The 13,595-nt window shown below is 36.5% G+C and overlaps 1 protein-coding gene across 1 annotated transcript in view; it reads left to right on the forward strand.

Moving 5' to 3' along the window:
• LOC105049083 (uncharacterized) overlaps window positions 1–12,811 on the forward strand; it is a 35,893-nt gene extending 23,082 nt beyond the window's left edge. The window contains exons 7-9 of the mRNA XM_010928629.4: window positions 4,482–4,561; window positions 4,667–4,972; window positions 12,439–12,811. Coding sequence (XP_010926931.1) covers window positions 4,482–4,561; window positions 4,667–4,948 — 362 coding nt within the window. The 3' untranslated portion in view covers window positions 4,949–4,972; window positions 12,439–12,811. The remainder of the gene's footprint in view (window positions 1–4,481; window positions 4,562–4,666; window positions 4,973–12,438) is intronic.
• The last annotated feature ends 784 nt before the right edge of the window (window positions 12,812–13,595 follow it).

Here is a 13,595-nt window from a genome sequence, read left to right on the forward strand (position 1 = left end):
TGGCAGTTGGAAACTCCTGCACATCCTCTGTTACTGGTGATGAAAATGAACAGTCCATCTCTTACCATCTTCTGTAGCTTCTGTCTGATCAGGAATTGAGGAGGTCTGAAAGTAACTATACCATCTTAAGCATATTGTTTCTAGGTACACCATGCTAGGGCTATGAGTTTCCCACTCTGCAATATTATCCACTAGAACTTAATTGCCGCTTGATGCAGATTCTCTTTCCAGCCTTATTATGGTTGAGTTTAACATAGAGCCAGACAATTATGTAGAAGATATTGTTTCAGCAGATGGCAGTTTGACTTTGAACAACCATGCATTCAACATTCAATGGACATAGTTCTAAGTTCTAAAGCGATGTTGCTGAGATCGTCAGGAGATATTTGTGGTGAGTGTTACACTGAGTGGGTACAGGATATTATTTTAGATGAGACTATCGATTTGGATGCAAAAACTTTGTGCAGTGGTGGTCCTATATCTGCTGCATTTAGGAAAAATAACTAAATAAACAATTATGTGTTTAAGGTGTTTAAGGCTGAACCATATAATGAAGAGCTTCCAAGGGCATGGCTTTTCAGTACAAGTTTCATTTTATAAAAAGAATTGCTTAAAGTTTAATTGAAACATTATAGTTGTGAATTGTGACTTATAAAGGACAACTTTTAAGTTATTCCTTGTGCTCTAGAAGCCTAGGATTAGTTTAATCAAAACACAAGGCTTAATTTTGTATTTTGTAGCATCTAAGTAGATTGAACTGCATATGGAGGGGATAAATCTTCTCAAATTTTTTTTATTGCTTATGGCCATTCAGGTTTCTCCAATAGCAGATTACATTATTTGCTATCAGAACAAAACAATCGAACTATCACAAGGGATGCATATCTAATGCCTTAATGATCTTCATGAACTCTTGCAATCTACAAGAATATCTAAAAGTTATTGCAAAACTTGTTGATTGGTAGAAGCATGTCAAGAATGTGATTGTCATGATGAATTGCATAAATCAGTCTAACTTCAGTAGCAAGGTCTTATTACCAAGGCAATGTCCTTCAACTCCTTTGTAATCAATGGCATGGATTGAGGTATTGTATGCTGGTGGTGTGGCAGCCTTGTATCAACATGGTGGTATTGTGCCAGTGCTATATACCGGTAAGGCATTGGCACGATGTGTTCTCTTTTGTATCACGCATTACTGAGTATTGACTGGCACATTAGTGCATGATTAATGATTTAAAAGAGATCTTGTACTTCCACCTTCTTCTACATCTTCATTATGACTGAGGAAGCCAAAAATTCACAAGATGGTGGTTGTCTAAACAGAGAATTATTAAATTTTACATGGCTCAGGTGTTATCTTCTTCCTATAAGGGATCCTAAACCATTCCTTTCTTTTTCTTTAACCTCCTCCATTCTTAGATTAGATCAAGATTATTGCTCTGCAATTATGCTTTAATAACGAACTCATTTCATATATTTCTATGTTTACACCAGATAGTGTTGTTGTGACTTAGTGCTTGTCCTAATCGTGCCAGGATTTGTCCTGGTTAGTTATTCCATAGTTATATTAGAATTATTCTAGTATTATTCCATCTGGAATAGATGTTTTTTCTTTTAATGACCATTGAAGTTTATATAAAGTATTCTAGTGGGCTTATGAAAGTCTCAGAGAGGCATCGATCAGTAGTAGGAGTTGGATTCAAGATTTGTCTTCAGCATGGGAACATGTTAAGTAGTGATGCAGTCTCCTAAAAATATAGGTGACGTTTAGAGTCACAGTCACTATCCACACAGTCACCATCCACTCTTGAGTTCTAATCACATAAAGACAAGAGCCCTATATATCTGAATTCAGTCCTATGTGAATCCTAGTATTTTGTGAGTCATGTATACTTTTATTGTTGAATAAAAGTTATTCTCTCTAGTATTATTTTTTTCTTCTAGCAAATATATTTTTTTTTGTTTATGCTTGTTCTTGGTGATCCTGGGCTGGCTGATCTTATTCCATAACTGATCATGCTGTTCTATATATTATCACATAGTGTGTAAATTTTCTGCATTGTATCAGAGCATGGACTTTTTCAATGGGTGTTTTAAGTTCTGTGGTGGTTTATTGCGTTTGTGATTTGGCTGTGTTCTTGAGCTTCTTGTAATTTTTTGTGCCCATGTGTCAAGTGGTTCATTGTGCTCTTGAGCAAGCATACCTTTTTGGCTAAGTCTTCTACATTAAGTTTTTAATTGAGCAAGATTTGTGGGAGTGTTTTAGTGGGTCAGACATGGTGATGCCACCTGATATACTTGTCAATATAAATACAAGAAGAAAGTGGAGAATCGAATCTTTATAGTGATGTTTTGTCCTCTAGTTTTGGTGGATGAGAACTTCATGCATATTCAAGGATAGAAGAGCCAAATAAAGTGTGGGATGTTCTTCCTGATAGCTGGATTAAGTTTCAGCATATTACAACTTCAGTTTTGAGCAGGAAAGGTGAACTGGTTGTTTTCTCTCCATTTGGAGAGCTAGTCAGATATTGAGGTGGCTACAGAGATGATAGGTGTTATGGTTGATGTAGTTATAGAGATTGTTGAAGAGCCAAATCACATAGATGAAGCTGATACTAAGCTATCCAAGATCCGGACTTTTCTTGTGGTGATTTAGACCGTCATGATGTTGAAGAGCCAGAGCATGTAGATGAGGCCCATGTGGTACTTGTATAGGACATGATTTAGTTTTCAACAAGATGAAAGAGCTGACCAATTTTGTAGTAACTCCAGAGATCAAGCAAAAGCTATGCTTGGTATAGATTGATATTGTAACTTGGTATTTAGCAAGGTGGAAAAGCCGATTAGTTTTGAAGCTACATGAGAAGAATCAAAAGATGATATAAGTGATGCAGCCCTAGTCACAATCTTAACCAAACAACGAACATGGGAATAGATGGCATGTTTGGAGAGAACTAGTTGTCAGCAGATACATGGAGTTGCACTTGCAGAGAATAAATTATGCACATGGCATATTGATGGGACTGTGTGGGCATACACAATTTGCATGGGTATGAGGCCACAAATTTGCGTGTGGCACAATTCTGAAGTTGTGCAAGTGTGCATGGACCAAATTGGTTCAAGATTGTGGACGTGCACTGGATACAATCAAATAAAGATTCATGGTTGCTGGTACATGCAACAGTTGGTACTGAATTTGTAGGTGCAAGTGTTGCTTTAAGCAAGGATTGCAAGCCATGACCACTAGATACTCATTGGTGTCAGTTGGATGTTCAATGAAATCTCAGCATGGTGATGATAAAGTCGATGCTGTGCGGGAGTCTTGAAGTTATTGTCGGCTTTGGCATGAACACCGGAGGGAATAGGCTGGTAGGGGGCTACTTGATAAGGGGGAGTGTTAAGAGTCATTGCTTGTCTTAGTCTTGCTGGATTTATATCTTGGTTAGTTGTTATATAGTTATCTTAGAGTTATTCTAGTATTATCCCATCAGACATTTTGTCTTTTAGTGATCATTGGAGTTTAGTTTATATAAAGATTCAACTGGGCTCAAGAGAGCCTCAAGGAGGCATTGGCTAGTGGTATAATTAAGATTCAAGATTTGTCCTCCACGTGGGAGCATGTTAAGTAAAATAATCATAACGTCTACTGAAATAGTAGGTGCTGATTAGCGTCATAGTAATTGTCCACTCTTGAGTTCTAGTCACAAAAGTACAAGATTCATTTATATTTGAGTTGAATCCAACAGGTAGAAGTGGTCTCTTGAATTGGAATTGGAGAAGGAAAGAGTCTATTGACTCTTTAACATAGTCCTACTCAAAAGAGGTCATGACCTCTCTATTATATAGAGGATGGGAGATGTGGTGCTATAAGAGATGGAAAAAACGGTGTTCCAAAATCTCTTGGCTACTCGGGGGGTAGTGAGGCATTCCTTTTTGGTATGCATCCGTGTTTTATTGCTTGGTTCGCCTGGTAGCAGCTTTGGGTAGAAACTGGATGCGCTTTATTGAGTCACATTCTCAGGGAGCGAAGAAGAATAATATTTTATCTTGTATACTTTTATTATTGAATAAAAGTTACTTATTCTCTCTAGTGTTATTTTTCCTTCTTGTCAATATTTTTGTTTGGTGTTTGTTCTTGGTGATCCTAGGCCAGCTGATCTTATTCCATAATTGGTTGTGCTGTTCTACATACTCAGTATCAGATAGTATGTACTTTGTAGATTTTCTCCATAAATACCATGAAACTTTTATGGTTACATGGGTGTGCTTAGCAGCTTAACAAAATAAAAGAGAGTATGACTTGACATTTTAAAATATCTCCAATAATTTTGTTTCTTTATGTTAAGCAATTTTACATATAGATGTTCTAAGAAATTTAATTATAATCTTCACACAATTTTTCCCTTTCTTATGAGCTTTTCCTTTTTCATCACTGAACACCTGATCTGCTGTACTTTTACATGTGATGATCCTGTTGACAGTGAGCAAAAGTTACATCTGGGCTTACGCATCCTTCCAGTTTGCAATCGTAATCCTGTTTGCTCATATTTTTTATAACGTGGTATGTAGGAGTTCTTTCTCCATGATATTCTGAGCCCAGAAGAGTTTGCATTAATTTTCTTCACTTGCAAAAGATATTGAAGTCTTATCTTCATGAAATTTACAGCTCAGAGTTGCTGCTGTCCTCTCTGTCTTGCTTTCATCATTCACTGGGTTTGGGATCGCAATCAGTACAAATTCTTTGCTTGGAGAGTATTTAAGATGGAGAGCTAGGAGAAATCGGCAACAAGCACATCAGCAGCACCAGCAGCAACAGCAACAACAACAACATGATGGCAGACAGCAGCAAGTATCACGAGACAACCCTATAGCTGAAATTGGGGATGATGCTGGGCAGCAAGAAGCTCAAAGCCAGATCCAGAACACTAGTTCTTCACAACATGGATGAAATTGTTTCTGGTGCTGCTTACAGGTAACTATATATATTCCATGGATTCAATGTTGGAGATCTTCTTTTGTTCCTTATTCCTGTAAATCATTCCTTGAGAATTTGATCATGGATTTGTGATATTATTGATGGTGTCATGCCCCGAACCCAACATTCGAGTCGGATACGTGAAGGCTGCATACTCCCTAGAACAAACCCTAAAGAATATGCAAGGCCCATAAAATTTCTTACAATACCTCAATATCTATAAATAATAATGTCTACTTTTATAACAATGAGCAAAATTTATACAATTACAAATTCAATTCCTTCTATCATCCGGCTGGATATTAATAATGCTCTATCTATTCATCCGCTCATCCACAAACTCAAACCATAGCTAATCATGAGTATCCTGTAACTCTGAGAAGAAAAAGAGAAATAGAAAGGTGTGAGCTTTATAGCCCAGTAAAAATCCCACATATCACATCATTATAATAATGTAATATGAAAATAATGATAAGTAATATGGCATAAAATCTCATATTCAATATTCAGAATATTGCAAACATCCACAAAATATATGTCAATCATCTGTCTTGTCAAAAGAGATGTGTTATTATATGTTAACAGGTGAAACATTTTTATTCAGCATTAGTTTCATATCTTGTCCTCTATTTCTCTTTTTATAATCACATGATCTTTAACTTTTTTTCTTTCCGATTTTGGACTAAGATTATGCCTCAATAGCTATCTTATCAAAATTTCATGCATAAGCTCGTGGAGGCTGTCCGAGGCATAAGCGCCTGGCAAGCTGTCCCAGGCATAAGCTTCTGACGGACTATCCCAGACATAAGCTCCTAGAGATTATCCCAGGCATAAGCTCCTGGCAGGCTATCCCAGGTATAAGCTCCTAGAGACTGTCCCAGGCATAAGCTCCTGGCCAGCTGTCCATATGACGAGACTAGTCCAAACCATATCTTTTTCATTCAATTATTTAGGTTGCTTTCATCATATCAATTTCTAGTTTACAGTGGATCAAATTAAGTATATCATATCCACATGCTCATACAATCAATTCACAATCACTGATATATATATATATAGTCCATACATAAGGTATTCACGCTAAAAGTTAATAAATAGTGGTATCTCAAACACGATAAATCCATCAAACACGAGTTCAACAACATAAAACTAACGGTACAAATCCCACAATAAAAGTAGTATATATAATGGTGATCATATACAAAGATTCTTACTTATATCGATGATTGATCCAAGCACAGCAATCAACGAACTCTTTGATTTACGAATTTCGAAAATAAGATATTCTGTTCGACATCTTATGCAGACAGCCACATCTTTACATGACCAGAATCAAACATAGAAATCATATGTGGAGAAATTATGGATAAACGATCCTAATAACATATATCTAGCACTTCTCTTAGGATCAATCAAGATCATGATTACTTAAGTACCTGGATCCTTCACTGGTCTGTAAGACTTCTAGAGAGAGAAATTCATGGAGAGAAAAAAAATTAGAGAGAGAAAGTAGAGAGAGAAACTTGTAGAGAAAGAAAATAGAGAAAAAAACTCACTAGGTTTATAATCTGGATCGAACCTTGCTCGATGTCCTCTTGTCCCGGGACTTGTTCTCCTATATATTCAAATTAATATTTCAAAATAAATCAAATAAATCAAATAAATCATCTAGAACCCTCTATTGGGATTCACTAGGGTCCACGCCCGGTCTCAAATCTTTCTTCTAGAATTTTCTATAATCCATCTAAGAGGAAAATAAATAATTGATTGATTAATTAATTGGCCAACTAATAAAAAGAACTATTTTATTAAAATAAGCCAAAGAAGAGAGAGAAGAGCCCTCTCTTCTCCTCTTCTTCTCTTCAAACATGGGTTTTGCTCCCTGTTGTCCCTCTCCATGCATGGCCATGGGTGATCGAGACCAGCCACCCATGGTGGCTCCCAACTGCGGCGAAGCTGCGGCCTCAATGCCCCCAATGGCGGTTGTTGTCCGCGGCGAAAGGTGAAATCAAGAACAAAATAGGGGCTGCCCTGTTTAAAGGTAAATTCGGCGATCGCCGGCTCGAATCTGAGCATTATCGGCGAGAGGATGACCGGAAAAAGAAAGAAAAGGAGGAAAGGGAAGGAGTTACCATGGTCCGGAGGAACCATAGGAGATTTTCAACGATCTCTTTGGTGAAATCCCAAGAAAAGAACTCGATGAACAGACCCAAATTGGCAGCAATTTTCCAAGGAATCGGTGATGGTTTCTTGAGGGATTCATGAGGAAATTCAAAGGAGGGGAAGAGCCCTTTTATAGATGGATTTTTAGGGATTTAATCCAAGTTTCCCAAACACCCTTTTCCCAGCCAGAGTCGGAGAAAAGGAAGACTCCCGATGGGAGTCTTACTTCTCCCGACCTCACGTGCATGGCACATGAGGTTTTTGGATTTTTTTTTTTTTTGTTTTTTGGTTGGGTTATTACAGATGGAAGATACATTTCATTGTAATCTTGTTCATGATGGTCTAGATAACAGCCTTCAGCTAACTTACACCTTTTTTTTCTTCTCGAGAAACTTGAGATTTTCACATTTTTGGTGACTATGAAGGAACAACTTAAAGAATCGAGCTTCTGTAATTTTTTTCTTTGAGCTAATTTGGCCTGGAACTAATGCCATACAAATATAAGCATTCTGGTAACTAACAATTTAGATAGTATGGTTTAAAATGCAGTTATGTTCAAGTTTGAAAGTAAAAAAGATCATAGTTAATGAACTTGCTTTTTCTTAATAGGATGTTGTCTGATTACCTTAATTTATCTGTAGTAATGCATAATGCTTTCATCCATTTTTTAGTGTATTTTCATATACTTTTCCTTTATAATACTTTTGATCAAATCATGTAATTGACTTTTAAAAGGTGCCCAAAATTTTGGTTGCTTTGAGATATAACAGCTTAATTTTTTCCCTTTAAATGATTTAATTTCTTTCTGTAACTTTCGAGGAGACAGGCCAATCAGGTAAAGAAGCAGATCAGTAACCATTAATTATTTTTGGGTTTCTAGTTAGAAATATAAATATGAATAAATAAGATATGTCTCAAACTAATCATCTAATACCACATAGACTAGGTTTTAAACTTATACCAGTTTTCTACTTTTGAAGTTTTGTTTTGGCTCACAATTCACTAGACTATTGATTATTTATTTTTTCTTATTATAAATATCTACTATATTTATTATAAGTGACAAATAAAAAAATGTGGAAAGAAAAATATTATTACTTTTGAGTTTTGACCAAATAAACCATCCCCCTTTTTTTTTCAATAAAACAGTCTTTTTATAGGGCATTGCTTTGATACCTTCAAAGAACATTATGTTGATTCTTAAGGCTAAATCATAGCCCTTCATTCGTAGGAGGATAAAATGAAACATATGTTTGTTTGCTTCTTTAGGCTGTGACTTCATCATGCTACTACTCCACAGTGGTAAGAAAGCAGTAGTGACATGCAGGCGGTCCAGGGACTGCATATTGCATATGGGGTATGCGGGCCACATAAGTTGGTGCATGTGCAGTTACTATTTTTAGTAAAATCAATAATAATGATAGTAGTTTTTTATGGATGAAAAATAGCAATATTAATAACAATAGTGACAAACCCAATCACAAATATTATAACATATTCAATATGTTAGCACTGTGTACACCCATACTGGATCTATCTAAACCACACCAAACTTAACCATTACCTTGAACCTATTTCATTTACCAAGGCGCAACTAAGAGTAGGCTATTTATGTAGTTCCAGAATGCTACGTGGGTTGACATATGCTGCCATGGTTGGCCGCACCGATCTGCTTGGTTTAGGATGCACCAAACTAAACTAACAAGGAACTGGGGAGGTTTGCCTTGTTGGCTTGGTAAATAGACCACCAGCTCCACCATTCAATTAACCCCCCTGGCTTGGTAAATAGAACCCCACCTCTCATTGGTCATCATCCCCCCCTCCATCTCTCTCTCTCTCTCTCTCTCTCTACTAGGGGGTTTAGGGTTAGGTTTCCCTTGGTCTCTCTCTCTCTCTCTTCCTGCCAGGGTTAGGGTTAAGGTTTAACCCTCAGCCCTCCCCCTTCCTCCTCCCTCTCTCTCTTTCTCTCCCCTTCTCTCATTCTCTCTCTCTCTCCTTATTTTTGGAATGCCCTAATGCAGCATAGTACGGATTCATGCCTTACCAAATTGGTTGCTAGGTAGTATGACCTTCAGTACCAGTTTGGTGAACCTTGGATGCTGCCAAACGATAGTAAGCAAGCCATGTATGCTGCTATGTAATACTAAATGAACCACCTTTTGGGTCTATATACGATATGATCATTTATGGTACTTCATATAGGCAATGTGGTGTAGAGACGGCATATGCATATGCAGGTGCGTATGCGGCAGTATGCACATGTTAAAATAGTGCTACTTCACAACTCGGTTTCTGCCCATCATCTCCTATCTTTTTGCACTACAAAAGGCTCAAGAAAGATGACTCTTGTTTCTTCTCTCCATAACCCACGACTTGTGGACCTTGTTTTCTTGCGCCACCCCTTTCCCTTCCCACACCGTGGTAGCAGCCTCTAGTCTCCTTCACAATTTCAGAGCCTTTATTTTTTTCTTGTCCATTCTTTTTCTTCTCCTATCATTTGTTTCCTCATTCCCCCACCACTATGATACACTGCTTAGAATTTATTCTTTTTCTGTATAGAGTCACTAATCTTATTGTTCTTGGTCTTGTAAAGCTTCTATGTAGCATTTGTAATCAAACAAACTATCAAACTGTCCACTAAGGCATTTTGGCAAACACATGAAAATCGTCAGGTTCTTATGAAAGGCATGTATGATCAATATACCAAATGAAGATTTAAAGGGGCTATACAGGCCTTGAGGATAGTGTAAGGCCTAAAGGTCCTCATGAACTTGGCCAAGGGCTGGGCGGAGCATAGAGTTGTAAGGAGTTGGATGCCATGTATTCTGAGAGTGGATCAAGTGATGATCTTGTAGGAAAATATGTTAGGATAAAGGAGGAGGTTTTTGAAGTTTAGTTAAGTATTCTTACTCTGTTTAAAGCCACTCAAATTTAAACAAATCACAATTCAATTGGTGCTTGTGACTGGTGCTTCCAAGGAATACGAGATATTGACCGGCTACAAGATTAAATCTGAATTGTTGGGTCAAGATTCACGGATGGCTAATAAAGATTAAATTTGAATTATTTTGTCTTTCTCCTAAGAGAAATCAACATCATTACTGTGTGTAACTTAACAATCTTCTATCCAATTTGGGTTTTACTTATCCAACTATGTAGAAAGCAGTTTTGGTGAAATGGGAAATGAAGATGACGTCCCAATTGAGATTGATAGACAAGAGATACCGCATGGTAATGTGATTCACTATTTGTGACCTATTGTACTCAATATTAGAGAGAGATGAAGATATATCTACTCAAATTAGAGCTGATTGGATGAAGCAGAGAGATGGTATTACATAATGGAGGTCAATCTTAGCAACTTAAAATGAAATTTTGTAGAGCAAAAATAAGGCTATAATATTGTAGCTTAGAATATTGGATAGAGGGTTCAATACAATAATTTGTGTAGCAGAAATGAGAACATTAGATGGATGTAGGGTGAAACTAGGAAAGATAGGTTTAGAAATTAGTATATTGGAAGAGTTGTAGAAGTTGCAGATGGAAGATTGATTGAGAACTGAGATAGTAGCAACATATACAATGAACATCTAAGGGTTCTCCAATAAGTAGAGATTCTTTAATTTGTGTTGAAGGATGAAGGAAAAGGAGGTGAAGGCCTAAGATAACATGGATGGAGGTGGTCAAAAAAGATACAGAAAAGCATGAAAAAATATTGTAGGTGGCTCTAAATAGGGAGTGTTTAATAAATAAGGATCCATAAAGCTAACCTCAATTTGTTTGGACAGGGTTTTGGATTTTAATGGTTGTAATCAGGGTTTGCCGTCTCAGTACCAGATTCCATACCGGTACCATCCTTTTATAGTGTTGGAATATGGTGCGGACCGGTATGATAGTGTCGGTACGGTATAGTGTATTGGTACGTTATGGTATGCCTCGTACTGGGCAGTACGGCAAACTTTGGTTGTAACTATCTCAACCAAATGTAATTGATTCAAGCTGTATCATATCCACATTTATCATTCTTCAAAACCTTTTTCTTTGAGAGAATGTGAGGGAGACCCACCCATCCAAATACTTAGAATGCACCATCCAAGACTCGAAGCCAGAACCTTTGGTTGCCAAGCAGAATGTGATGATTGAGAGAAGCTCCAAGTCATGTCATACTTTGTGTCCTTGTATATGTGCTTCTATCAAAGTAGACTAATGTTCCATAAAATTAATTTCTATGATTCTTATTTGGCATTTACACTTCCTAGATCCTCTAAGAAATCCATTTCAGTTCTCATTGTGGCTGATAATCTTGTTCCTCATGTTTGTTTGGCATCAGATATTTATGACCACATCTTACAAAAAATAGTTTCTCCCTAATATATGTTGGGACTAATCTGTTGCTATGATCCACATTGCTATGCAATCAAGATCTTTTACTATGAAAATTAGTTTTCCCCATCCATATTATTGACTACCGAGGAACATCGGCATAGGCGCATAGCTACATTTAGGGTTATACAACTGTGACTCAGAGGAACATGAAAGCAGCAAGATTATTTTTAAAAACCTCCTCGTAGTGTTTATCCATTTATATGCGAAACTCTAACTTCAGATATGAAGACAATGGGAGTCATAATTCCTCAACAAAACTAGTAGATTTCAGGTTTCTTATAGTTTTCTTTTTTTTTTTTTTCATTTTTTTAAAAAACTAGAAAAGTAGAACTAAAAGTGAAATGCAAGTACCATTATTAGTATTTGACTACTTTTGCAGTATCTAACATGGTTCTGCATGATGAAATCTTATAGATTTAGTTAAACGGAGCCGGTGATGCCATCCAAATTGAAGAAGAAATGCAGTTTAGTGTTTGTATTAAAAAAAAGTTAAATCTGATTTTATTCTTTATTTTCTTTTGAAAATTTTGGTACATGGCAGCAGAGAAAGTTATATATGCAGAAGAGGTAGGAGCAAGAAAGATCGACTTTGGTAGAGACATTGATAAAGAGAGGAAAAAAGAGGAGGAACAAGTATTAACCAAACTTTAAATGAAGCTCATTCTCACCTTAAATCTGTTTTTGTGCTTGTTAGCATTTCCAGTTTCCACATTATATGATTGCATAATAGATAACTGGTGCTGCATCTACATGGATAAAAGAATTGGACTAACATTTATTTAAGTATATGGCCCGGCGATTAAAATATATATATATACCTTGTGATGTATTTGCATTTGATAAAGTCACTTGGTTCAATCAGCTGGGTTTTTTTTTGAATCTAAAAGGAAGTTTTTCTTTTCTTTTTCTTTCAGTACCAATCACAAGAGGTACATGGATGCAGTGATGGGTGAATGGTCGACCAGCGGACTGGCACCAAATGTGAATGGATGGGAGAAATTTTGCCATGGTTGGAGAACAATAACAGAAGAAGGCAACCATAAGATGAGATTGATAGTATCTATGTTTGCAATTAAAGAGGAAAGTCTGTTGTTGTAAAAGGGCAAACTTTTTAGTTTGCTCACAAATTGGGTTGTGTGGTGCCCAGAATGCAAGTATATTCATCCTGTTCAAGCTGTCATCTTCTTTGGTTTCTTTATATAATGTTGTTTTTGAATCTGCAGTGTCAACAAATTTCCTGTAGGAATTTACTTAGGAGTGCAATAATTTTGGCTTATGATTGGGAAATTTTATCAACCAGAATTATGTTGTGAGTGGTTTCCTAGTACAAGGTTTGCCCAGCATGTGTAATTATAGATATTATATGAGAATTTTGCAAAATATATGTCTAATACTTGGTAAAATATGTGCATTGAGTACAAGGTTTCAGGATTGGTGTTGTGGGAAATGTTGTATTGCTCATAATGGCCATTATTATATCACTTGCCAACAATATATTACATTAATGATGGTTAAGATTAACCCTTTGCCTAAGCCAACATTTCTATCTTCTAAATTTGACCTAAAGCTAATGTCACCTTGGGACGAGATTTTTTCTAGCTCAAGAGACTGATCTTAAGCTAGATAAAAATTGGGTTGGGTTGGAGTAGGATTTTGAAGGCGCAGCCTAACCGATCCACCACAATCTTTTTAATGTGCAGGTTGGGCAAGGAGTTTTGGTTGAGCTCGATGCAGGTTGCACCTTTTAAGTTCCTCTAATATTTGCTTGGTTTCATATATTTCTCAAATTTAATAGGCAAATGAACTATTAAAAAAGATAATTAGTAGGCAAAACAGTATGATACATAAAAAAATGAAGAACTCCAAACTAAGCACTTACAAATCATTGGCTAAAGATGTTCTTCAAGTTACAAAAAACAAAGTACAAGTAAATTGCTTTCATCAAACAACAAGTTATGATGGCTTAATGGCAAAAATGTGGCATATATAATTTAGATCTTCGCATATGCATTGCACATGAGGTGATACACAAGCAAATGTGATTCCTCGATCCCATTAATAATAGATTTAT

This window comes from Elaeis guineensis, chromosome 7 (genome assembly GCF_000442705.2).
Source record: "Elaeis guineensis isolate ETL-2024a chromosome 7, EG11, whole genome shotgun sequence".
NCBI lineage: Eukaryota > Viridiplantae > Streptophyta > Magnoliopsida > Arecales > Arecaceae > Elaeis > Elaeis guineensis.